This window comes from Lactuca serriola, chromosome 1 (assembly GCF_051521515.1).
Source record: "Lactuca serriola cultivar US96UC23 chromosome 1, Lser_US96UC23_V15, whole genome shotgun sequence".
NCBI lineage: Eukaryota > Viridiplantae > Streptophyta > Magnoliopsida > Asterales > Asteraceae > Lactuca > Lactuca serriola.
In genome coordinates this window covers 64,382,628-64,407,044 of record NC_136408.1, presented here as the reverse complement: position 1 = coordinate 64,407,044, position 24,417 = coordinate 64,382,628, and the positions used below count along the sequence as shown (strand labels likewise).

The 24,417-nt window shown below is 35.5% G+C and overlaps 2 protein-coding genes and 3 pseudogenes across 4 annotated transcripts; 1 reads left to right on the top strand and 4 right to left on the bottom strand.

The window, feature by feature from the left end:
* Positions 1–2,672: 2,672 nt before the first annotated feature.
* Positions 2,673–4,488, bottom strand: LOC145089930 (UDP-glycosyltransferase 73E1 pseudogene; annotated as a pseudogene).
* Positions 4,489–4,630: 142 nt separating this feature from the next.
* LOC145089947 (UDP-glycosyltransferase 73E1 pseudogene) lies at positions 4,631–8,167 on the top strand (annotated as a pseudogene). Of its 2 annotated transcripts, none has more exons than XR_013701418.1 (2): positions 4,631–7,125; positions 7,325–8,167. The product of XR_013701418.1 is annotated as a UDP-glycosyltransferase 73E1 pseudogene, transcript variant X2 (transcript). The 2 variants fall into 2 exon arrangements; XR_013701417.1 differs by having other exon boundaries at positions 7,317–8,167.
* LOC145089937 (UDP-glycosyltransferase 73C6 pseudogene) lies at positions 6,413–7,934 on the bottom strand (annotated as a pseudogene).
* Positions 8,168–9,904: 1,737 nt separating the features above from the next.
* Positions 9,905–11,907, bottom strand: LOC145089924 (putative pectinesterase 14). The gene is made up of 5 exons (XM_079028305.1): positions 11,196–11,907; positions 10,929–11,100; positions 10,632–10,838; positions 10,280–10,536; positions 9,905–10,193 (listed from the first exon to the last, which is right to left on the bottom strand). The coding sequence occupies exons 1-5, from the start codon at positions 11,624–11,626 to the stop codon at positions 10,025–10,027; spliced, it is 1,236 nt and encodes a 411-aa protein (XP_078884431.1). The 5' UTR covers positions 11,627–11,907; the 3' UTR covers positions 9,905–10,024.
* Positions 11,908–13,234: 1,327 nt separating this feature from the next.
* LOC145089916 (uncharacterized) lies at positions 13,235–19,553 on the bottom strand. The gene is made up of 19 exons (XM_079028299.1): positions 18,520–19,553; positions 17,632–17,703; positions 17,321–17,534; positions 17,100–17,232; positions 16,847–16,933; positions 16,607–16,771; positions 16,445–16,526; positions 16,302–16,361; positions 16,163–16,215; positions 15,873–16,045; positions 15,580–15,784; positions 15,403–15,460; positions 15,257–15,313; positions 14,779–15,183; positions 14,625–14,689; positions 14,483–14,539; positions 13,972–14,065; positions 13,740–13,877; positions 13,235–13,651 (listed from the first exon to the last, which is right to left on the bottom strand). The coding sequence occupies exons 1-19, from the start codon at positions 19,306–19,308 to the stop codon at positions 13,475–13,477; spliced, it is 3,084 nt and encodes a 1,027-aa protein (XP_078884425.1). The 5' UTR covers positions 19,309–19,553; the 3' UTR covers positions 13,235–13,474.
* Between the last annotated feature and the right edge of the window lie 4,864 nt (positions 19,554–24,417).

The following is a 24,417-nucleotide window of genomic DNA, read 5'->3' as shown; positions in this document are numbered from 1 at the left end:
TTGTAGAACCAAGGGTCACGATTGAAAGTAGCGTATCTCCGACGGATCTCCAGTAGTTATCTTTAGCGACGATGCTATTAGCGACGACAATGATGTTTTAGCGGCGACACCAAGTGCGTCTACTCTGGTGTCGCCGCTATTGCTCATGTCGTCGCAAAAAGCGACGTCCCTAATACTCCGAATTCTTGTTGTGTATGTAAGCATGTTTTTTTTAATATTTTTTATATATAATAATCCAAACATTTTTAATTTTTTTCTTTTATCACAACATAAGCTAAGCACTTTTATTGAAAAATATTTATTTGATTAAATAAAGTAATAAAATACTTTTATAAAAAAAAATATATTTGGTTAAATAAGCAATTCCAAACACCTTTTAGGTGACTTAAAAAAGGAAAAGCAATACGAGCTTTGATATCATAAATAAGAAATAAGAAAATAATAATATATTACTTTATTTAATAGGTTTTATTTAAGGAAAAAAAAAGCCAATCACACACTTCTTCCGTTTTCTTTCTCTTTCTTTTTCTTCAGGCTACCCTGATGGCGAGCCTTGTAGCTTTGATGGGGTGGTCTTGGCGAGCTGCTGGGGAGGGCTACTCCGTCGGGCCTTAGTACAGAGGATCTTTGGTATATTCTTGTTAGGTAGTCAAAGTCAAAACTATCATTGACTTTTGGATTAAAAAGAACACTTGATTCCTACCCAATCCAACGGTTGGTAATCGCCAGAAAGTGCACGTATGATTCCCTCCAGTTTGTCGCCGCTAATAGCCCCTTGTTGCCGCTATTAGTTCGCCCTTTTTGCTCCAGCTCGACTCCCCCAGACTCCATTTACTCCCGTTTCTTTTTTACACAGCTCCAAGGCGATCTGCAATTTCTCCGGCGACTCCGACTGCTCTCCACCGCTTATTGGGCTCCAAACTCTTCTCCCATCGCTGATTGGCCTCTAAAACCGAGTCCCACCGGCGGTATAACGTCCACAGCGCCTGCCGCCTCCAATTCCAACGGGACCTTCGATTTCGTGCTCATATCTCCGGCGAGGTTAGTTTTCAGGACCCAATTTTGTTTGCATTCTTCTGTTAACACACATTAACACCACCGATTCCTATTTGAAGTGATTTGTTTGTTTTTTTTCGTTCCAGCACCTTCACCACGACTGCATCTTCACAACCGTCTAGCTTTCGTTTTCCGGGCAAGAACATGTTAGTTTGATCTGTTTCACTTGATGGAAACAGTGAAATTGTTTTTTTTTATGTGAACTGTGAAATTATGAAATTGATTATTTTGAAGCTGTGAAATTGTTTATGAAGCTGTGAAATTGTTTATGAAGATGTGAAATTGATTATTTTGAAACTGTGAAATTGTTTATGAAGCTGTGAAATTGATTTTAAGTGTGAACTGTGAAATTGTGAAATTGATTATTTTGATTTCTTTCAATTGATGGACACTTGATTTTGACTGTGAAATTCATGAAATTGTGAAATTGATTATTTTGATTTGTTTCACTTGTTTGAAACTGTTAACTTTGTGTGAATGTATATGTAAAATTGATTGAAACTATTAACTGTAAAATTATGGAAACTATTGTATGCAAGAACATGGAAGTTTTATTAGTTTGACGTGTTTCATTTGTTGATCATGTAAGAATTAATGAATTTATATGTAAATTGTTATGTTTCACTTGTTGATCATGTATGAATTGATGAGTTTATATGCAAATTGATATGTTTCACTTGTTGATCATGTATGAGTTGATGAATTTATATGTGAAATTAATGTGTGTGTGTGTGTGTGTGTATATATATATATATATATATATATATATATATATATATATATATATATGAAACTATTGTATGTTTATCATGAATTTGTATAAAAAATTTAAGAATATTCATATGATTATTAGAAATATATTTTATTCTATATTAAAAAAATAAAATAAATACATCATAATAGATAATTTTTTTTATAAGCTAATAAAGAAACATTGGTCAAAAAGGTTTTTAAAAGAAAAAGAAGAAGAATAAGAAGAATAAATCATAATAAACTAATTAAATAAATAACAAATATATAAAATTGTTTAAAGTACAATGTTATAATAAAAAAAATTAAAAATTAAAACGCTAAATCTCTTAAGTTATAATTACTCAAAATAGAAAAATAAATACAAAAATAAGTTCATAAATCAAAATTGGTCAAAAATGTTTTAAAAAGAATAATAATAAACTAATTAAATAAATAACAAATATATAATATCGTTTAAAATAAAATATTATAAAAAAAATTAAAAATTAAAACGCTAAATCTACTAAGTTATAATTACTCAAAATAGAAAAATAAATACAAAAATAAGTTGATAAATCAAAATATGAAAAAAAAAAAAAATAGATGATATAAGTAACAAATATATATATACTATCGTTTAAAGTATTATGATAAAAAAATAATTTTTTTAGTTTAAGACTTTTTTTTTTAAATCATCAAAATCCTATAAATACCTGTCCGGAATTTAATTAGAAATTAATTTCGGATGGTCCCCATTTTGAGACTTTTTTGCAACGAATGTTGTCGCCGCTAAAATTTAGTTTTTTTTAGTGGTAATATATTTCCATAGTTCATGAAAAAACGAGTTTATGATAGGTTTGGACGGTAATGTTCAACAATATACGTTCAGGGAAAAAAATAAAACCTTTTCAACTTTTTATAACGTCTCAAAGTAGTATGAAAAAGAAATAATAATAATGTGACAACTCAAAGATGTCCTTACAATGCATTCCCGATATCTTGAATCGGCATAGTGTTATTGACTACTTCTTTGATAATATCTTGAATCATCAACGTCATGTTGATGTGAGACGAACCCCCTTCCTCCATCGCTCTCTTCGCCATTTCCCCAAGCTCTCTAGCTCTCTTTCGTCTTCCTTCGCCATCCTCTTCTGTGTCCATTAGACTTTCTACTGCTGTCTTGATGTCTTCTTTATTAATTAAAACTCCAAACTTGTCTTGCTCTCCAACTACAACCGGAAACTCCATGCCAATTTTCACACCAATCTTCAAGACATCTACCATAAATCTTTCATTGAGAAACTGGTCAGCAAAATGAGGCCATGTAACCATAGGAAGCCCCGCAGTAACACCTTCAAGAGTCGAGTTCCATCCGCAATGTGTTAAAAAACCTCCAACTGCTCCATGTGATAGAATCAAGACCTGTGGAGCCCATCCACGAAAGATAAGGCCTCTATCTTTCACTCTTTCTTCATATCCTTCTTCTAAGAACCATTTCTCGAGTTCTTCTGTTGCATGTCTCACACACCAAACAAAGGGTATGTTCGATGACTCCAATCCTAAAGCAAGCTCAATGTTCTGTTCAGTACAAGTACGTGATAGACTTCCCAAACAAACAAAGATTACAGAAATTTTCTCCCTCGAATCTAGCCATTTCAAGCACTCATGTTCGTTGATTCCAGACTTACTTCCTCTCTCAGATATATCTTGGAAACTTTTGTTGCATAGTGAAACCGGGCCAATACACCAGACCTTCTTATCTTTCACCTTCGCAAGTTCTTCAACATAGTGACGCTCTAACTCCTGGAAACTATTAACAACAATCCCGTTTGCAGCTTCTTCTGCTACACGTACTCGTTCTAACATTTTCGCCTTTTGTTCGTTGTCTTTCCTTCCCCAACTCAACCCTTGAGCTTTAGTAAGCTCAATCCGGTCGGATATACCAGGAAGCACAAAGTACTCTGAATCGGAGACGTCCATTTCATGTAGTATATTAGTATTCATCAGAATATGTAAGCACACGAAGGTGAAGCATCCAGGTCCATGGAAAATAAGCCTGGGAATACCCAGCCTCCGAGCTATATCATTAGTCCAAGGAAAAAGATTATCAGAAATGATGCAACTTGGAGCCGGAGTTAGTCGCCGGAGCATATTATCTACCGGTTCCTCTAAAAAATCAGCCGCCTGAAACAATTTGACATAGAGGGCAGCAGATGGAATCATGTCAAAGCTCTCACATCCCTCCGGCAATCCAACTTCAGCTAATGGGAGTGGGAATTCATGAACTTGAATCTTGAGTTTATCTTGGATTGCCCGAGCAACGACCTGTTTGAAACGGTTGGCGTTAACAGGAGTAGTGATTATGGTAACTGTAGCACCTTGTTGGGCTAGTAATCGGGCAATATCCACCATGGGTATCATATGGCCTTGAGCCATTAAAGGAAACAGGACAAAATGAAGGTCAGCCATTTTAACAGGAGTTTGGCTGGTTCTTTGTGAAAGTATTGCGAGGAAGTTGATTTTCGTGGGCGATGTTTTCCAGGATCCACTGCTATGCATGTGGATGGTATCTCCTTACATATAATTCCAAAAATCGACAATGATATCCATTATATAATATTATTCTCCAAAAGGCTAATTATTAAGTAAAAATATTTTTTTAACAAATTAATCTTTTTAGACAATTAGACTCTTCATATAGATAACCATGTTATATAGAACATACAGTTAATTAAGAGTCAATTTCTACAAAATTATTTTTTTATATATATATGTAGTATACACGTTTTTGAAGAGTTTGTTGAAGTTATACTTTGCTAGGCTTTATATAATGTTTTCTTAAAAAAAATACAAATATCTATGCTCTTGCAATTTAACAGGAGTCAAAATTCGTGTACTTGGGTTTCATATGCATATCAGCCGCTCATTATAATAATAATAATTTATGTTTTTTAATAAAATATTTTAAATATTTGTATACATTGAATATATACTCTTGGGTTAAAATGTCCAAACGTATTGATCAAGCATAAAGCAGTGTTGCGCAAATATATGATGTCAATGCTAACGTCATTACCACTTCCTACAAGTATCCAGACCATCTTCAATGATTCAGGAAACTCATTTCCTCATCTTCTGCAACTCCAATGGCTTCCAAAGATCTTCACTTCGTCTTGATTCCTCTAATGCAGCAAGGCCACATGATACCCATGGTGGACATTGCTCGAATCCTAGCCCACCGCCACGCCACCGTCACTATTATCACAACTCCAGTCAACGCCAATCGTTTCCGGTCAGCCATCGCCCGGGCAATCGAAGCTAATCTCAAGATCCAAGTGCTCGAGCTCCAACTCTCATTATCTGAAGTTGGATTGCCAGAAGGATGCGAAAATTTCGACATGATTCCTTCATTCGATCTCTTTGTCAAAATGTACGCCGCCATGGACATGCTAGAACAACCGACGGAAAACCTTCTCCGACGACTAACTCCCGCTCCAAGCTGCATCATCTCCGACAACCAATTCCCATGGACAACCGATTTAGCTCAAAGGTTAGGTATTCCAAGACTCGTTTTCCATGGACCTGGATGCTTCACGTTCTTATGCTTACACATTGTAATGAATACCAATATACTAAACGAAGTCGAATCCGACTCCGATTACTTCATCATACCCGGAATCACCGACCGGATTCAAGTTACAAAAGCACAGGCTTCAAGTTGGGGGAAAAGAGAGACGAAGGAGATGGTGGATTTCTTTCAACGAATGGAAGTTGCAGAAGAAGCTGCAGATGGAATTGTGGTTAACAGTTTCGAGGAGTTGGAGCCTAACTACGTTGAAGAACTCTCAAAGGCAAAAAAGAAAAAAGTATGGTGTATAGGCCCTGTTTCTTTACATAACAGAAGCTTCCTTGATTTAGCTGAGAGAGGAAACAAAGCTGGAATCGATGAACACGATTGCTTAAAGTGGCTTGACACGAAAGAACAAGGATCTGTAATCTTTGTTTGTTTAGGAAGTATGTCAAGCATTACCACAGAGCAAATGTTTGAGATTGGGTTAGGATTGGAGTTATCAAAAGTAAGCTTTATTTGGTGTATAAGAAACACAACAGAGGAATCGGAAAGATGGTTATCAGAAGGATATGAAGAGAGAGTAAAAGGTAGAGGTTTAATTATCCGTGGTTGGGCCCCACAAGTGTTGATATTGTCCCATATAGCCGTTGGTGGTTTTGTAACACATTGTGGTTGGAACTCGACTCTTGAAGGTGTTTCTGCTGGGATTCCGATGATTACGTGGCCACAATTTGCGGATCAGTTTTTGAATGAAAGATTTATTGTAGATGTGTTGAAAGTTGGAGTGAGTGTAAACATTGAGGTTGGAGAGAAAGATAAGTTGGTGAAGAAGGAAAACATAAAGTTGTGTGTTGAAATGGTAATGGAGAAAGAAAGAGAAGGAGAAGTAAGAAGAAAGAGAGCTAGAGAATTTGGAGAAATGGCGAAGAGAGCTATGGAAGAAGGTGGGTCTTCTCATGTCAACATGACTTTGATGATTCAAGATGTTATTCATCAATTATTAGCAAAGAATACTAAAGTTATTTAAGATATTTTGTACGCTACAATCGAATACACGACAAATAAAGCACCATAAATATTTAAAAGTTCAATTTAATTTTTGCAAGTTGTGTACATCATGTATAAGTAGTGACAAGTTGAGGTAAGAAGAGCTTCCATCTTCTATTGCTTTATTTGCCTTCATTCCAAGTTTTTTAACTCTCTTTCTTCTCTCATTTCCTTCAATCCCATCAACCATTACTTTCTCTATCGCCTTCTTCACCTCCTCACTCTTCACTGTAACCCCAAACCGATCTTCCTCACCCCAATGCACCATAACTTTAGCTCCAACACTCACACCAATTCGCAACACTTCAACCACTAACTTCTCGTTCAGAAACTGCTCAGCAAACTGAGGCCAAGTTATCAATGGGATTCCAGCAGAAACTCCTTCAAGAATCGAATTCCATCCACAGTGAGTCAAGAACCCTCCAATTGAAGGGTGTGATAAGATTAGGAGTTGTGGAGCCCAGTCTCTGATTATTAACCCCCTGTTTTTTATTCTTTCTTCAAATCCATTTTGTGTCATCCATTCTTCGAGTTCTTTAGCTCTATCACCTGCTCTAATCACCCATATGAATGGGTGATTAGATCCTTCTAGCCCTAAACCTAGCTCGATCAGTTGTGCAGGGATAACCTGACTGCTGCTACCGAAGCAGGCGTAGATTACAGATTTGGGTTTTTTGGAATCGAGAAACTTCAAGCAATGATGATCATCGATTGATGAGGTGCTATTTCCTCTTAGGGTTTTACTCAAATCGTTATTGTTTGATAGTGATAAAGGTCCTAGACACCAGACTTTACCTCCTTTTAGCTTCTTGAGTTCGTTGACGTATTCTTGCTCTAACTCCTCAAAGCTATTGATTACTATCCCGTAATTAAGGGAAGCTTTTGACTCGATTTCTCTTACTTTTTCAAGATGCTCAGGTGAAGCGAAAGGACTAGGGTTGAATTCGGGCGGGAGTTGTGCTCTGGTTATCTCAATACGATCAGGTAATCCAGGGAGAACGAAAGGTTCTGAGTCAGGCAAATCATCGAGCACCTTGGAGGCGTAAAGATAATGAGTACACACCTGTTTGAAGCAACTCATACCATCAAATATGATTCTGGGTATTTGATATTTGATCGCGGTATCCGCAGTCCAGAGCATGTATTTATCGGATATAATACAGCTAGGCCGAGGCTCCAGAGAATCAAAACGTTGTTCGAGTCTTTCTTGTAACATGTCAACTGCAACGGAAAAGTTTGGGAGTAGATGTAGACCAGGTAAAGCATCGGCGCTTTCGCATCCCTCCGGTAGTCCAGCCTCAGCCGCCGGAAATGGGAGTTCAAGGAAACGCACGGGGAGTCCGGAGTTGATGTGGTCTTGAAGGGTAGGGCTGTATCGAATGGCGTTGATGGGTGTGGTGACAATGGTGACCTTGACATTGGATCGCTGTGCAAGCAGTTTGGCGATGTCGATCATGGGGATGGTGTGGCCAGGGGCTAGTAAGGGAATCAAGAGGAAGTGAAGCTGGTTGATGGATTCCGAAGCCATTGTCCAATTCTCATGAAGATGGAGGATTGATGAAGTATTGGTTTGAAGTGATAAATTCTTTCATTTTTATAGAGGAGAATCTTGGTTCTTGATCTGGGTTTTGATTGATGCATCTTTGCTGTTAGTGGTTTTCTAAGAAATTTCCAGTTTTGAAAAGAGACTTTTGGTCTCATACGGATGTAAAAATTTGGAAAAATGTAGATTCTTGAAAAGTAAACAAATTACCATTCAAATTGGGGGGTTTAAAACACTGACAATAATTCAACAGACCAATTAATCTATCAACACATTAGAAGACATTTACAGCATATGCATTAATAGACTGTATCATTTTAATGTTAATGTTAATACTTGCTATGTTGATATTTTCACATTTACAAAATAATCCTTCAATTTCTTGATTTCAAACTTTTTTGCTTTATTTTATAAGTTACAGACAATCCGTTTAGTTGATGAGTTTCTATGAATATGGGGTTGTTAAATTTATAAAAATGACCATTACGTTCCTTCGTAGCTTCTCCATTTTGTTTGTCTCCTTCAATGGCATTATAAAAACCCCAAAATTCAAAATTAAAACAAAAGCAATGCTCAAGAAACAAGAATCAATACTTAAATATATAACAAAAAGTTACCTTTGGTGTAGCATTTAGTGTGGAGGTGTAGATGAAAGAGGAAGAATAGAGGTTTTCAAGGTATTCCAAACTATTGGTAGAAATGTAAAAGCGAGAAAATTTAAGTCTAGATATACAAAACCTCAACTATATGAAACTAGATAACACTTCACCAGAAGTTATACGAATTTTGCATGTGTTAATGACGTATCGGTTCGCTTCAGAAAACATGTTCCAGTTTGTACTTATTGTTTTGAAAGTTGTATTATGCATATTCGAGACTAACATGGGATTGGTAACGAAAACTTGAACTTGGTATTGTATACCCTTAATCGGTTTGGTATTTGTTTCTTACATTTGACCCCAATCGGTTTTGCTACCAATAGGTTCAATCCGGTTCCGGTATCAAATTCACCTCTATTTTTTTATGTGATTAATTAGTCTCTATCTAATTTAATAGGAGTTGATCCGTACACAACAATTTTTCATCATATACGATAATTTGTGCTTCCCAATTTAATATGGTACATCAAGCTCGTTTCGAAAATGAAAAATTTGTCTATTCAATATGAAATCAAGTATTGCAAGTTGTACAAAGCCTCATAAAGCATCATCACTTCATCTATTCATCATCAATTAGACATGTTACGCTTATGATATTCCATTTGTGATCTTAAGCCTTTAGTCGTAAATCATAATAATGTTTTTTTTTCTTCTTTTGTAATTGAGATGTTTTCGTCTTAATTTATATGGTTTGCATCAACAAAAATTAATTATGGTTAATGTTTCTACTTATGAATACAATCTTGGACTATATAAAATACATGTTATGAACTTTTATATAATAAGAAAGAAAGACTATTTATAAAGGATGCACAAATGGAAGAGTTGAATGAGAAAGAAAGACTATTTATTTAAATGGATTAAACTTAATTATAACGAGATGTCATATTTGCATTCAATACATAAAGAGTTTAATGGTTACTGAATTTGAATTGAAAAATATTACTTTTTTATGTTTAAAATATATTCCATTGAATTTTTATAAAAATCAAATGCATTGCGGTGGAAAAAATAGTATAGTTGTATAAAAGATAAATAATAATGTAGAAATGTATTAAACTTTATAAAATTTAATATACTATGGATACCTAATGTTTTACTTTTGTTACTGGGCAGATTGACCGATGCAATTTAAGTCATGACAAAAACGAGAGTAGCAGAAATTATTTTATAAATTATGTTAATGTATCAAATTCGTTACTGATCTTTGGGTATGCAATATCATTATCAACAATATCTAAGTAATGATTTTGTTTCACCCAACAAAAAAAAAACGCTGACGTGATATGAACAATATGATATGAAACTACTTTATTAATAAATTGATGGATGTCTCTCACTTGTTCTGTAATCCTCGATCGCTTATTACTGCATGTCGTATTAACACCACTATATTAATAACGTTTACGACTTGTCTTAAATGGTGTTGACCAACTTTGACTCTGATAACCATTCCTTTCCATCAATGAAGGAGATATCCATGAATGGATTCGCTTCTTCTGCACTTAGTTGTTTTGCATATGAGACCCTAGATGTGCTATTTGCTCCAGGACCCGAGCACCCATATTCTCCATAAAAAACAGTCCTGAAAATGCATTTAAACGTTACGACTAACTCTATATAATTCATATCATTTTAGTATATGGGTGAAAAGACTAAATTAGACATAACTGGTCTCTAGAGGAATCTCTCCAGTCATTCCATCCATCAGAAGAAACAACTTGAGACATGTAGGTTTTCAAGAACACCACAGTTGCATAAGGACCCCACGCCCTTCCAAGCCAAACCCTACCACTTCCTCCTATTCTACAAGACACAAACGAAAACCCGGTTTTTTCATTCTCGGAGCTCCTCCCTTGTGCTGTTATTGCTCCGGTAATCCCACCATCATTCGTGGCATCACTGGCTATGGAGTTCAGTGTAGAATCCTGAAAGAAGAAGGTATATATCGATCGATTATTAAACGTCAAAACCCATAATTTAAGTTCATTAATTATGTTTTCTTGAAGAAACGATTACTTACCTCATAAAGTGATCTACCATTTCCGAAAATAAAATCTATCGATCCTTCAATGAAACACTCTTTGAAGTAATGTCTTCCTCGATCATCATGAAGAGTATCTTGAGCTCCATAAAACCCACACCCATAAAAAGCTGCTTGATCACCTGCAATTCTTAGTGCCAATGCTTGTCCTCCAACTGCGCCTTGGTTTGGGGGAGGAGCTGTGTTCTTATTTTCCATTGATCGAATAACAATTCAACCACGTGATCGATTTCCAAAAAGATTTAAAAAAAAAAATGATTTATTTGCATGAATTACCTTGAAGCTGATGTTGTAAGCAGTGAACTTTTGAGCAAAAATGGAAACTGTCGAGCTGTAAACAGTGCCTCCAGTTGAATTTGCAGTGTCGTTCCATGTGATCTCTGTGTTGAGATAACCCTGGCCTTGAATTATCAAATTGCTTTTACTCTGGTTCACTGTCACTTTCTCCCTTCGATAACAATAACATGTACATTTTCTTTCTTTTTAGATTGTACACAACTTCACAAAAGATCTCATGATCATGAAAACATAAACATTAATTACCTGTATGTTCCTGAATCAAGAATGATAAGAGTCGCACCAACGCTAGAATCAGGAACAGCATCAACTGCCTGTTGTAAACTGCTGAAGTTCCCACAACCCTCTTGGTCAACGGTCAAAACAAGTGACACCCGGTATTCTGATACAAGACTAGAGTTCCACTTGTTGACACAGGTGGCCTTCTGGTGATGATGGTGGTGATGATGGTGGTGGTGGTGATGATGGTGATGACCGGAGATTTGGGTTATGAAAGAGAATAACTCATAAATTCCACTATTCTCAACGACCCTTTTGATAAAAGTGACTTGAAAGCCAGGTAAAGAGATGGCAGTAGTTATGGTTGAGTTAGTGTTGTAGAAAGAAAGTATGATGGAAAGAAGAGCAATGGTAGTGACAGATATCCAAAAGAATATGGTTCTTGAATTGGTGTTCATTTTTTTGGATTAAAGGATTGTGAGATTAAGAATTGTTGTGGGGGTATATACAAGGTACGTATTGTTATATATACATAGAGGAAAAAGCATTGTTTAAGATATTATACATATATGCCTTTACAATGTGTTGTGCTTAATGAGGACTTGTTTTTTCCAGCACTCAAGCACTTATGTCTCGTTTAAAGCATGTTACTTAAACATTATTCAGCATATGATTACCTTAGAAGAAATGAACTTATGACCTTCAAATTATTACAAGACAGATAAGATCTACCATGGATGTGATTGAAGTGAAAGCGTTTAGAGGTTGTGAATAGTGTTTAAGAAAAGATATATATCGGCCAATTAGTAGCCACTTATCATGTGAAAGATTTTACGTGTTATCTTTTATGCACTATTTATTGTATTTACATGTTACTTTTTAACACTATTTTCGATTGGGATATGTTTTTGCCCATAATGGAAAAGTGGTCTCGATTAAATTAATGATTTGTTAATTTAAAGAGTGAGGATTCGCTTGGGAGTTAAGGGATGGAAAAAGAATTGGAACAAGGGCGGCAAATGGAGGAAGAATGGTCCACACGCCAAGATAAGAGACCAGAGGTTTTATAAGACCATGATGAAAGGTGAGCCAGTGGGTGAAAGTTTTGTCTATTTGGCAAATTACAAAAAAATATAGCAAAAACCTTTGTGTATTATAGATTTAAGAGCAAATTATTGAAATGGCGTATGTAATAGAGTTCGGTCAACACATATATACTAAATTATACGACCTAATCACACATGTTTATGTCTAAATATGGGTATTATTTATAACTGAACCTACATGAACATATATATGTTTAGACATGAACATTTATTTTCAGTTTATGTACAATCCTATATTTAGACATGAACATGCATGTATGGTTATATGGTTAGATCGTAGTGTTTGATTCTTTATTAAATTAACCCTACGTTTCTCATTTGTTGCGTAAATGGTCCTCAAAAGTTATGGATTTCGTCTAAATGTTTTGCATTAATGTTCCTCAAATGTGTTGCATAGATGGTCCTTAAAAGGTTTTTTTTTTTTTTTTTTTGCGTGTTTGTTCACTTGGCTATCTAACTTAAGGATACACCCGTTAATTCATTTTACTATAAATGACCATATTGACCTTGTTTGCATCCATCTCTACCCAAACCTTAAGATAAACCGCTGAATGAGATAAGGAATTGGAGTAGACAAGGGTAAATACTAAATGCAGATATACTCTTTTTGGAACGACTGAACACTTAGCAATGGACTTAACGGATGTCATGTTAATTTAAACGGTTAAGGGACCAAACATGCAACAAGACTATAACTTACAGACAATTCTTGTAACAAATGAAACAGCTTGACTAAATATAAACCTTTTGACATATCATAAGGACCATTTCCATAGTTTATTCTAGATATAGTCTATATTTCAGATTCGTCAGTATAAAAAATGAAGTTATCTTTTGAAACGCTGATAGCAATTACCTTTCAACTTTCCTTGAAGTAAAGATTACACAAAACAAACTAATAAGACAATAAAGCAAAACAAATAATACATATGTACCAAAAGAACACAACACACACATACATACGGGAAATGTACAAAGACCAACCACTAAAAACATCATAAACCATGAGCCAATATATATATTTATCACTTTGAACAATTTGCCCACACAAAAAAAAAAAAAAACACATAACTTCTTCCATAGATTACTCTATATGTAGTCTCTGTCTAAAACCAACTATAATCATCAACAACAACCTTCCTTCTCCACCAAAAAAAAAAAAAAAAAAAAAAAAAAAAAGTTTCCTCCTTTCTCCCCCCACTATTCCCCACCGACTTTTTGAATATCAACATCACCTATATTATCCACTTTTTGAACATCACCATCAACCTTATTATCCTGGCCACCATTTTGAGGTTTGGCAGTAAGATCCTTTTGTAGCATGGATGTGCCTTTGAATGTCATCATAGCCGAGCATCTTCTCCTCAAGTCACCAAGCTGTTGACCCCCCACCCCAAAAAATAAGTATTTATATTTTAAAATTAATCCAAATAAAATACTAATAGACTTTTATGATAAAATCTACCTCTTCTGGTTCTATTGTTTGGAAGCCTAATTTGGTCCATATGGATTTAGCTTCGTCTGCAGCTGGAAGCACAAGCTTCTTTATATTTAAAGATGAAAGTAATCTCTCAATGCAGCTAAACAATACATGAAAGTATCCCTGCCAATCAAAAAACACAAAATAAATAAAAATCAAATGCCACGTCAGCAGTAGTAAGTAACAAGTGATGTGAAATTATATTTAGATAGGGTACCTTCCCCTGGTTGCATTTACTTGTAGCAACTATTGGAAGTTCAGCAATGTCTTGTCCAAAAACTCGTAGAGTCCCCGCACTTACTACATTTGAGCTGTTTGCACATTTAAAACATCAAATTATATTTTTTTTTATACATACATACCATTATGCTTTCAGTAAATTCTAACATTGCATTGCATTGGTCCCTGAGTCAATTTTGGAACGTGTTCTCAACTTCACACAAGAGGGAAGCTTGGTCATTTCTCTTTATAGTATATTATTAATTGAGGTGGAGATCCATGGTGGTGGGAACACCTCTTTAATAAAACTACCCTCGTATGTATAGATAGCTTAACCGATGGGGTGAACTTAAACACTGTCTGAGAAAAGTCCCAAAATCGGAAATGAAACTATACAACTAGATCCCAAAATTAAAATTAAAAAACAAAATTACAAAAATTAGGTACACTTGTTGTAAATTACTACATTTTTAATGATTCAAAAGCACAAAAAGAAAGAATGGCCTTACTCTATAGTCAATATGGCACAAAGCATCCCTGCAAAATCTTGACTCCAAATTTTCCTTCTGTTAAGATGAGAGAGAGTGTGTGTATTAGATTATTAAATAAAAAAGGGAGAAATTTATTAATAAATGTTCGATTACTGCTTACCCATACACCATCGATGGAATAAAATCCCGCCCACTTGTTGCATCAATAATAGGGTCAAACCCTTCCTATTATATAAATATAATAAAAAAATGGTAAATCATAAAAAGAAAAGATGTAAGCAGTTATGATTATAGCAAAGTAGTAACAAACTCACATGAAAAATATTTATTGTTTGCGTAAGCATCGGTCTGTTTTCACGGGTCGCATTCTTCCCACTTAAAAGCACAAATTTCATTTCAGAAATTACATCCTTGTCCTTCTCCTTGTCCTCACCAGAAATTACATTCTTCTCCTTCTCCTTCTCCTTGTCCAAAATTACATTCTTGTCCTTCTCCTTGTCCTCGTCAGAAATTACATTATTATCCTTGTCCCCCTCCTCCTTTTCCTTTTCCTTCTCCTTCTCGGCCTTCTCCTTCTCCTCCTTCTCCTTTTGCTTTTCCCTCACAAAAGTCAACAGGTCATCATCAACAATCTCTGCTTCTTTAGTCAACAAATTTTGCAAAACAGAATGAATTCTCTCACAATCTGTCCTGCAAAACCACTTCCCTTTTGGCAATGCCTATAAACAATAATAAAATATCAACCCATTTCTTTTACAATGAAATAAGTATATATAAAATTAATATACACACCTCCAAATCAGCCATTTTTTGTTCCCTTAGACACCCGATATGGTATTCTCTTTCGCACTGACAATGTCATTAAAACAATGTATAATAATTAGTGGATCATAAACCTAAACCTACCCTAATTTACACATAAATTCAAACTTAGTTACCTGATCACAAACTATAACAGTTCGTTCATTGAATACGTTTTTGCTGAAATCATGTCCTCTGCAAACAATAACATCATAACATTATAATGAGAAGAGTAAATTACAAAAACAGTCCCTCAAATGAATAATCATTTTTTTTCTATTTTGCAAAGAGTGTTTGTTAAATGTTAATGTTACCTGCATAAAACACATGCAACAAGATCAATGTTTTCTGGGGTTTTGACTATACGAATGCAACGTTTTGTTATCTGTTCAATAAGATCAATCCCTTCAACTCTTCCAGCTACTGTAGCATTTTCACTATCTTCACCAACTTTCATTGCCTGTTTACAAAATCTGCAATACCATTTTCCTTGTGGGATCTCCTTTTCATCAGTACATTCTGTATGTATCAACCAAAAAAAAACATATTTGATTAATTCATTGTAAATATTTGATCTTTGTTTTTTCTATAAAAATTAAAAACTGACCTTTATGGAAGGACCTAGGGCATCCATCACAAAGCAACAGATTTCCACCATCCCAACAAATTCTACACAAGTCATCATTAAACTTCACAGGACATTTTTTGTTTTCGGCTCTCTTTAAAGAAACAGCATATTCATGGAGAGATACTCCATTTGAGATGTAAATGTTTTCATATCTGTCAACATTTATATAAAAAACTTATTCATGGATCCAAAAAGGTAATTTACTCTCTTAACAACAAAAATAGAAGGAAACATATGTAAAAAAAAAAAAAAAAAAAAAAAAAACTCACGGTTTTTTGCGTGTAGGCCAACCAGCATGGGCTTCAAATTGTGAGGCGCTGATCTGTTCATGGATGTAAAAATGTTATTGAATTTTTAAAATTTAAAAAAAAAACATACAGGGTCAAAATGGAAAATACATATATATACCTCAGTCTTGCAGCATGAACAGAATATTCCATGGCCTAACTTATAACCATCTAGAAGTTTCTGTTAACAAAAGAATGTCAGATTTTTTTTTCAAGAAAATGATATGATGTTAACAAATATAAAAAAAAAAAGAAAACTATCACCTTTCCATGAGAAACATAAGTTAGTTCAGTTCCATCAGGTAAACCTCCTTCCTCAAAAACAGGCCAATGCAACTGCTGATTCCTGCATATCAACAAAAGTTATTTTACATTTTTACTACAAACAATTGGAAGGAATTAATTTTATTGGGATTAGAATCTAACTTTATTGTTAGCTTTTTTCCACTCTTCTGTTGTGAAGAGAAAGCACTCCCGGGTGGCTTTTGTACAGAAGTTGACCTTGGTGACCTGAACTTTTTTAGTATCTTGTCTTTTATCTTACTTCGTGATAATTTACCACTTTTAGGTGAATTGAGAACTGAATCTGACCTGAAATAAGTCGCATCATATATCTGTCATAAATAGCTACAAGTTAAACGTTATATTCAGAAAACAAATACTTACTTCCTTGGTCTCCCTCTTCCTCTCTTTTTTTCTGATAAAACTGGCAACTCGGTATTTGTAATGGCCTTCAGTACTGGACTTGATGGCCTAAAAGTAAATAGATTAGACATTAATATTTTCCTAAAAACCAAGTAACATGTCCAAATATGAACATTAGAGTTGTCAAAAATTAAGATAGATCAATAAATACTAAAAGTAACATGCATGTATAAGCAAAATGTTGTAAAGATACACGTGTCAAAATAATACACACCTATCTTCCACTTCCACATTGGTTGCAGCAAGGGCCACCACTTGTTCCTGTTTCTGATTCTGATTTTGAATCTTCTGATTTAAGCAAGTGTCACATTTTAATATATTTTCAGTAGAAGATGATTCAATTGGGCCTGTAAATCATAAAAAGAATGCCAAAATTCAGAAAAAAAAAATACACAAAAAAGTATAGAGAGTAAGGTCAATTAGGGCAGTGTTTACCGTTGCAATCTGTACATATGGAAGGTTCCTTGACTTTCTTCACAGGTAATGAAGTAATTACATTCTCAAAAGCTACTTCTAGAGATTCCAAAGCTGATGATTTACATATTTCAAGAAGTTCAAGGAGGCTTTTCCCGTTTTCAAGACAAATATATTTAATCGCGTGTCTATATTGGTCACATGCATGAAACTCAAATTTAGAAGGTGCAATAACCTACCATTTGACAAGTAAATAAAAGTCAAACTTCAACCCATTACAAAAAATTATATCTTTTATATGATCATGTTATGTTAGAAGTAAGATTACTTACTTTGGTACCCTTACATGACTTGCAAGAACACAGTATGCCAGTACCTTTGATAACTCCTTGTAGATTACTTCCCTGTAACAAAGACAAAGTTCAATCATTTATCATTTCCACACCTAAAAACTTGACAACTTTTATGAGATTATCAATATGAAAAGCACATTAATTTATACATGGACTGCTTGATCGAACGAGGATTAATATGACAAAATCAAAGTAATAAATACTCTTAAAGAAGTTGAAATAGCTCAAGAGTTACAAGTAGAAGCTTAGAAGTTTTGAATCACAGCATAAAGTAAAGGATACAGAATGAAAAAGACATCTTGCAATCAGACCTTATGGGGCAATCTTACATGGACCCTCATATTAGCAAATATCTGAGTAGTTTGGCTTACTTACACGTAGCTATGAGTTCGCAAAAGAATGTTTTTATGCATGAAAGATTTTCACAAGGAAGAAAGTTTTAAATGTTATTATTGCATTAAATTTGGTTAAATGTTTATGAAAGATGCTAAATCATGAACCCATAACTACTCCCTAAGCTTAAAGCTTACAGATTTCTACTATGTATACATGTATATCTGGAAAGAGGGAGTAAGGACCAATAATTATACTGAATCTAATATGAATTCCTTTCCTAAAGAAAGCCAAAAGGTCACTTACACAGATGGGATGACCCCTAACTGCCTAAATAACTATACTGAATCTAATATGAATTCCTTTCGTAAAGCATGATTATCAAATCTCATTGAATATTCTACCTTTGTACCTTAATTTGCTCAAAACAGATACAGAAATATAAAAACTTTGTTCTAATTCACATGCAGACATATAAGAGATACAAGTGAAACTACAAAAGACGAACTATGATAGATTGGTAGGCAAGGATACCTCGAAATTGTAGGAAACTTGAAAACCCTCAAGCAGACCAGTCTCAAGAAGTTCCCTCATATTAATTGGTACTCTACTCAATCCAATCTTCTTAGACATTTTTAATTCTAGATTCTTTCTGGTTGGAGTCCCCAATTTTTCCACATTATCCTCCGTCTCCTTCAATGCTGATCTCGTAAATCTCTTTGGAGTACTGCTATTCACTTTATCTTTTCTATGTTTACGCTTCACGTACACCTTCTTCGTTGTTCTAGTCCCATCTTCTTCACCCTTATCTGCTTCCACGGCCGCAGATTGTTCTTCACCCTTGTCTGCTTCCACCGCTGCCGATTCTTCTTCTCCCTTGGCTGCTGCAGCAGCAGTAGATTCTTCTTCGCGCATGGCTACTTCCGGCGCGGCAGATTCTTCTTCGCCCATGACTACTTCCGGAGCGGCCGATTCTTTTTCGCCCATGGCTACTAAAGCATCGGCCGCTTCTTCGACCATAGCTACTTCCGCCGCGACCGATTCTTCTTCGCTCTTACCTGCTTTCATTTTGAGCGATTCTTCGTCGCCTGTGGATCTATCGACATTCATCGAATCGCCATCTGGAATCGAAGTTTTAACCCGTTTGCTCCGTCTACTCATATTCACTTCATCAATCGAAATCTTTGAACGATCATTGGACAATCGCTCTTTGCTTTTCCTTTTAGTGAACTGAGGGGGTGGACTTTTCGAAGATCTAGTCCGACCAATGAAGCCAGAGAACTGAGATCGAGCTTCCAATGCGAAGGCTAGTTCTCTCTTCATTCTTGATTTTAATGGCGACTGATGATCAAAGTTTAGGTTTCAAAAAAAGGGGATGAACAGAAATTCAGCGGTGAATCTGTAAGAATGTAGGATGTTGGAAACCCAATTGAAAGACCGAAGACTTTTTCGCTACAAAATCATCGGTATGTATCTGAGTTTATCTGATCCGGTGCTCTCTACATGACTTGCAATTTTAAGAACAAAAAGAACCCTAGATTTTCTCGATAAACAGAAACAGGGGCACTATATATCTCGGAACTAAATCGCAAAATGTAAAATAAAATAATTACGTTTATAACTTTTCTTTCTATTTTAGGCAGTCAAGCAACAAGTGATCCGTTGACTTTTCATAATATATGTAAATTTTCTCTTTTTCTTTCATACAGTTAATTACACAGGACAGACGACATAAAAGTCTTAAGTTTTATGCATTTATTCTTTTTGTGTATTTTAGTTCATTAAAGTTTGATATTTGAAAAAAAAAAAAAACAAAACACATTTATTATTTTACAGATTTACATGGTAACATTTCTGTCAAATTTAAATACTTTAAGGAACCAAAAAAAAAGATAAAATCGAACATTTATATTGAACATAAAGGCTTTAATGAACCATAAATATTAAGGCTTTAATGAATCAAAAGGTTTCAAGCCCAACGGTATCGGGTGTTGTCTTCTCTCCTACAGGTTGAGGGTCCAAGTCTCATTGGAGACATAGATGGAATTAAGAGTAGTTTAGGAGTAGAGTAGATTTGTCGTTCTAAAAAAAATTATGGTTGTAAACGAACCAAACGTTCAGCGAACTGTTCATGAACCGTTCAATGGTAAGTTCGTTTATTAATAGATGAACGAACATTACCACAAATTCTCGTTTGTTTAGTTAAATGAACGAACGTGAACATTGGTCTCATTTGTTCAATTATTTCCATGAATGTTCATTTAGGTTCACTTTATATTCATATATATTCAGTTGTTTTTCAACGCGCTCTGACTATCACAGTACAATACCATTTTCTCAACCTTCAGACCAAGACTTTGAATAATCTCATATAACGATATCTCATCCTTTATTCCTTCCATCATAGACATGTGCTCAGACTCAGTTGTAGACAAAGCAATAGTATCTTGTAACGTTGACTTCCAAATGATGGCACATCCGAACAAATTGAAACTATAACATGTTCGTGACCTGTGATTCAACAAATCATCTCCATGATTAGAGTCAGCATATCCAACCAAGTCAGTTTTTGTATTAGCTCCATACACCAAGCAAACATCCGTCGATCCTTCAAGTATTGCATGATCCGCTTGACAGCTTCTCAATGAGCCTTCCTTGGATTACTTATAAACCTGTTTACCACACTAACTGAATGAGCCAAATCAGGTATGGTACAGACCATTGTATACATAAGACTTCCAATAGCACTAGATTAAGGAACCCTACTCAAGCACTTCATTTCTTCATTAGTTGTGGGTATAGTATTTGGACCAAGTTTAAAGTAAGATGTCAAAGGAGTTCCAACTGGTTTGGACTAATCACAGTTGAAAGACTGCAAAACTTTCTCAATGTACTTTTGTTGAGAAATACACAATCGCCCTGCTCTTCTATCCCTTTTAATCTCCATCCTCAGTATCTTCGTTGTTGCTTCCAAATCCTTCATCTCAAACTCATTCTTCAGGATCGCCTTCAAGTCATTTATTCCAACCATGTCCTTGGCTACCATGAGCATATCATCAACATATAACAACAAATATACGTAGGAATCTCGTGACAATTCCTTTGAGTATACATAATTATCAAACCGGTTCCGAGTGTAGCCATGCGAGATCATGAGTGAATCAAATCTCTTGTACCATTATCTTGGAGATTGCTTCAAACCATGCAGAGATTTTTTTAGAAAACATACATAATCCTTCTTAGAATCAAGGAACCCTTTTGGTTGGGACATATAAATCTTCTCTTCTAAGTTCCCATGAATTGTCATATCAAGTTGTTCAAGCTCTAGATCAAATGCACTCACCATGGCCAAAAGAACCCAAATTGTCTTATGCTTCAAGCCAGTGAAAACACCTCGTGGTAATCAATTCCTTCTTTCTGAGAAAACCCTTTCGTCATCAACCTTGCTTTGAACCTAGTTGGTTCAACTCCTGGTATCCCTTCCTTCTTCTTAAAGATATGTTTGCACCCCACTGGTTTTGCTCCCTTTGGTAATGGAACTAGATCCCATGTTTCATTCTTCTCTAATGATTGCATTTCTTTATTCATGGTCATCAACCAATTTGTTGCTTCATTACTCGCCACTGCCTCTTTATACGATTGAGGCTCCTCGGTGTGAATGTCTTCTCTGGTTGCTAAATCAAAAGCAATAGAGTCAAGGTCACTAAAATCCACACATCCCACATATCTATTCATGGCCATCAACCAATTAAAGCTAAAAGTTTGCAACTTTTATTTCAATTTTACCCTTTTATGTATTTTTGGTTCATTAATGCCCTTAAGGTTGACACAATTGTTCGGTTTTATCGTCTTTTATTTCTGGTTCATTAATGTAACAGTCAGAATTTGCAGTATTAATATTATTTATTTTATTGAACAATGGGTTGTTTTTGGTTTGGGCCAGGATAGTTGGGCTTTAAGATTTGGGCTAAGAAAGGCATTACGTGGGTCGTACCATGTCAGGTACGCGCAACATACTCAAGAGGTTAGGGTGGGGAGGCCATGCACATACGCCCAGCATACCAAAGGGTATGTGCAGCGTACACGTGCATAGTCTAAAACCCTAACTTTTAGGGTTTGATCCTTATATAAAGGACCTTATGCCTTTGGTCCAACCTCCTTCTCACTTCTATGCAGCCACCACAAAAACCCTAACATATATTTGTGTTGTGATTTGGAAGCCATTTGAGAGTATCTTGGTGTAGTTTTGGTGCTTTTGAAGAGAAAGGAGCTTGAAGACGGAGCGAGGATTCACAAAGAGCTTGTAAATCCAGGAGATTGACATCATTTCTGACTCTTTTGAGGTATCAAGTTCCAAACTTGACCATTGCATGCTTAGATGTGTTTATAGGAGTGTTTAAGGTCACTTTTGGACTCCATTGTTGAGGCTTCTTGCATCTTAATGAATTCAGACCATAAGAGCTGTCCTTTTAGGCTCTTAGAGGCACTAAGAGTTATAAAAATCGGACCTTGATGGTTAAGCCACAACCATGCAAGTGTTTGATGGTCATAAAGCTTGTTAAAAGGACCAAAATCATGTTTTGACCCCAACCACTCCTGCAAGCACATAAAGTTTGTGACTTTATGGATTAGGAGGTCTTAAAGGACATGGATCTACGTTTTGGCATAAAGAATTAATGGATTAAGTCACAAATGAAGTCCCAAGAAAGCTGGCCAATACGTTGCGCGTATTGGGTCAACTCTCCATTTTGGTCAAGGCTAACGTACGTTGGGCGTACATGCCAGGTACGCCGCGCGTGCGCATGCAGAGTAGCTATATTGGGCTTTTGGGGTCTTAAGGGACTGGACCTGGACTATTGGACTATTGGGCCTCGTGCCCCACTGTGGAGTATAGTTATGGGCCTGGGAATTTGGAATTTGAAGTATTGGGCCTTTTAGGCCACATTGGGCCACTCGAGATTATTTCATTTTAGGCTAAGGACTTATTAGAATTGTGAAAAGGCCATTTGAAGGGTTGGGCCAATTTAGAAAATTGGGCCATTAGTGGGCCCTTAGGGAGCCTTTGATGAGCCATGGGTGCATTGGATTTAATAAGTTAGCATTGCGCCTTATGAATGGTTCAATTTAGGCCAAGGGGGTAAAATGGTCATTTTACCCTAAATAGTGTTATAGATTCTGATTAAGTGTCATTATGATTATGATAGCCGGGATCATCGGAGCAACTGTTAGAGATCACTTTCTGTGAGATTCGACACTCAGTTTTACGAGTTGAGTTACCTTCCAGTAGAGGTGGGTCTAAGGCACCAATGTCGGCCCACTAGTAGGTGATTATGTATAAGATGATTGTCTTTGTGATAATCGTCTGGTTTGCAACTATTTGTTATGCTTTATGTGCTAGGATGCTCTGTTATATGTGTTAGTAGTAGTAGGGGTGAAATAGTCCCCGGATACCGGTTGAAAGATACCAAAGGGGTAGTAAGTACCCACGCATGCCTAACAATATATTTATGTTATGTTATTATGTGGTAGTGGTAGGGGTGAAATAGTCCCCAGTAGTCGGTTAAGATAAACCGACGGGTAAGTCAAAAACCCCAGAATGGCTTGACATGGGTAAGTCAAGCACCCCACAATGGCTTGACCAGGATAACCCAAGCACCCCATAACGGCTTGACATGGGTAGGTCAGGCACCACATAATTGCCTGAAGGTATGTTTGTTATATGGTATATGGTATGTGGTATGATGGGGGAACTCACTAAGTTTTGTGCTTACGGTTTTCAGTTTTGGTTTCAGGTACCTCTTTGTGGAAGGGGAAGGAGCTAACACGGTAGCAGCGCATCACACACACACATGATTTCTGCATTTTAATATCCATGGGATTGTACTCTGACATTATTACTATTGATGATATGATTTTTGAGACATATGATTATGGTTTTATGGATTAATATGATATTGATGATATTTTTCAGCAAACTGTTTTATAAGTAACATAATTAAAAACAAAATTTTTGGTCTTGAAAATTGGAATGTTACAGTTAAAGTCATTAAATTTGACAAAATGTTGGATTTTAACGAGTAAACATGCAAAAATAGCAAATTAAAAAAAATTGTCATGTTTTTCAAGCAAATAAATACTTAATAAACTAGTCTTTTATCAAGCTACTTTTAAAATACCTTTTCAACTAGCTTATGGAGTTTTTTTTTTTTTGAAAATTTCTTAAATACGTCATTTATTGATTATAAATAAAATACATTCCCTATGTTGTATATTTATTGAAAATTATATTATTGGACATATAAAATATTTAATGTCGGTTATTTTTTTTTTAGAAAGGCTAACGCACACTCATTAGTCTACTTTTAAATCTATATTTTTGTCTTCAACGATACTTAAACCCTCAACATTTGGATGAGGGGCACCCTTCCGCCA

Coding starts and splice junctions, on each gene's coding strand:
- LOC145089916 (XM_079028299.1), bottom strand. CDS start 19,308: ATGAAGAGAGAACTAGCCTTCGCATTGGAAGCTCGATCTCAGTTCTCT. Junction 17,535..17,631: donor AGTCATGTAAGGGTACCAAA/GTAAGTAATCTT, acceptor GTCAAATGGTAG/GTTATTGCACCTTCTAAATT. Junction 15,785..15,872: donor CCCTAGGTCCTTCCATAAAG/GTCAGTTTTTAA, acceptor TGATACATACAG/AATGTACTGATGAAAAGGAG.
- LOC145089924 (XM_079028305.1), bottom strand. CDS start 11,626: ATGAACACCAATTCAAGAACCATATTCTTTTGGATATCTGTCACTACC. Junction 11,101..11,195: donor CTTGATTCAGGAACATACAG/GTAATTAATGTT, acceptor TTGTTATCGAAG/GGAGAAAGTGACAGTGAACC. Junction 10,194..10,279: donor AGAGATTCCTCTAGAGACCA/GTTATGTCTAAT, acceptor ATGCATTTTCAG/GACTGTTTTTTATGGAGAAT.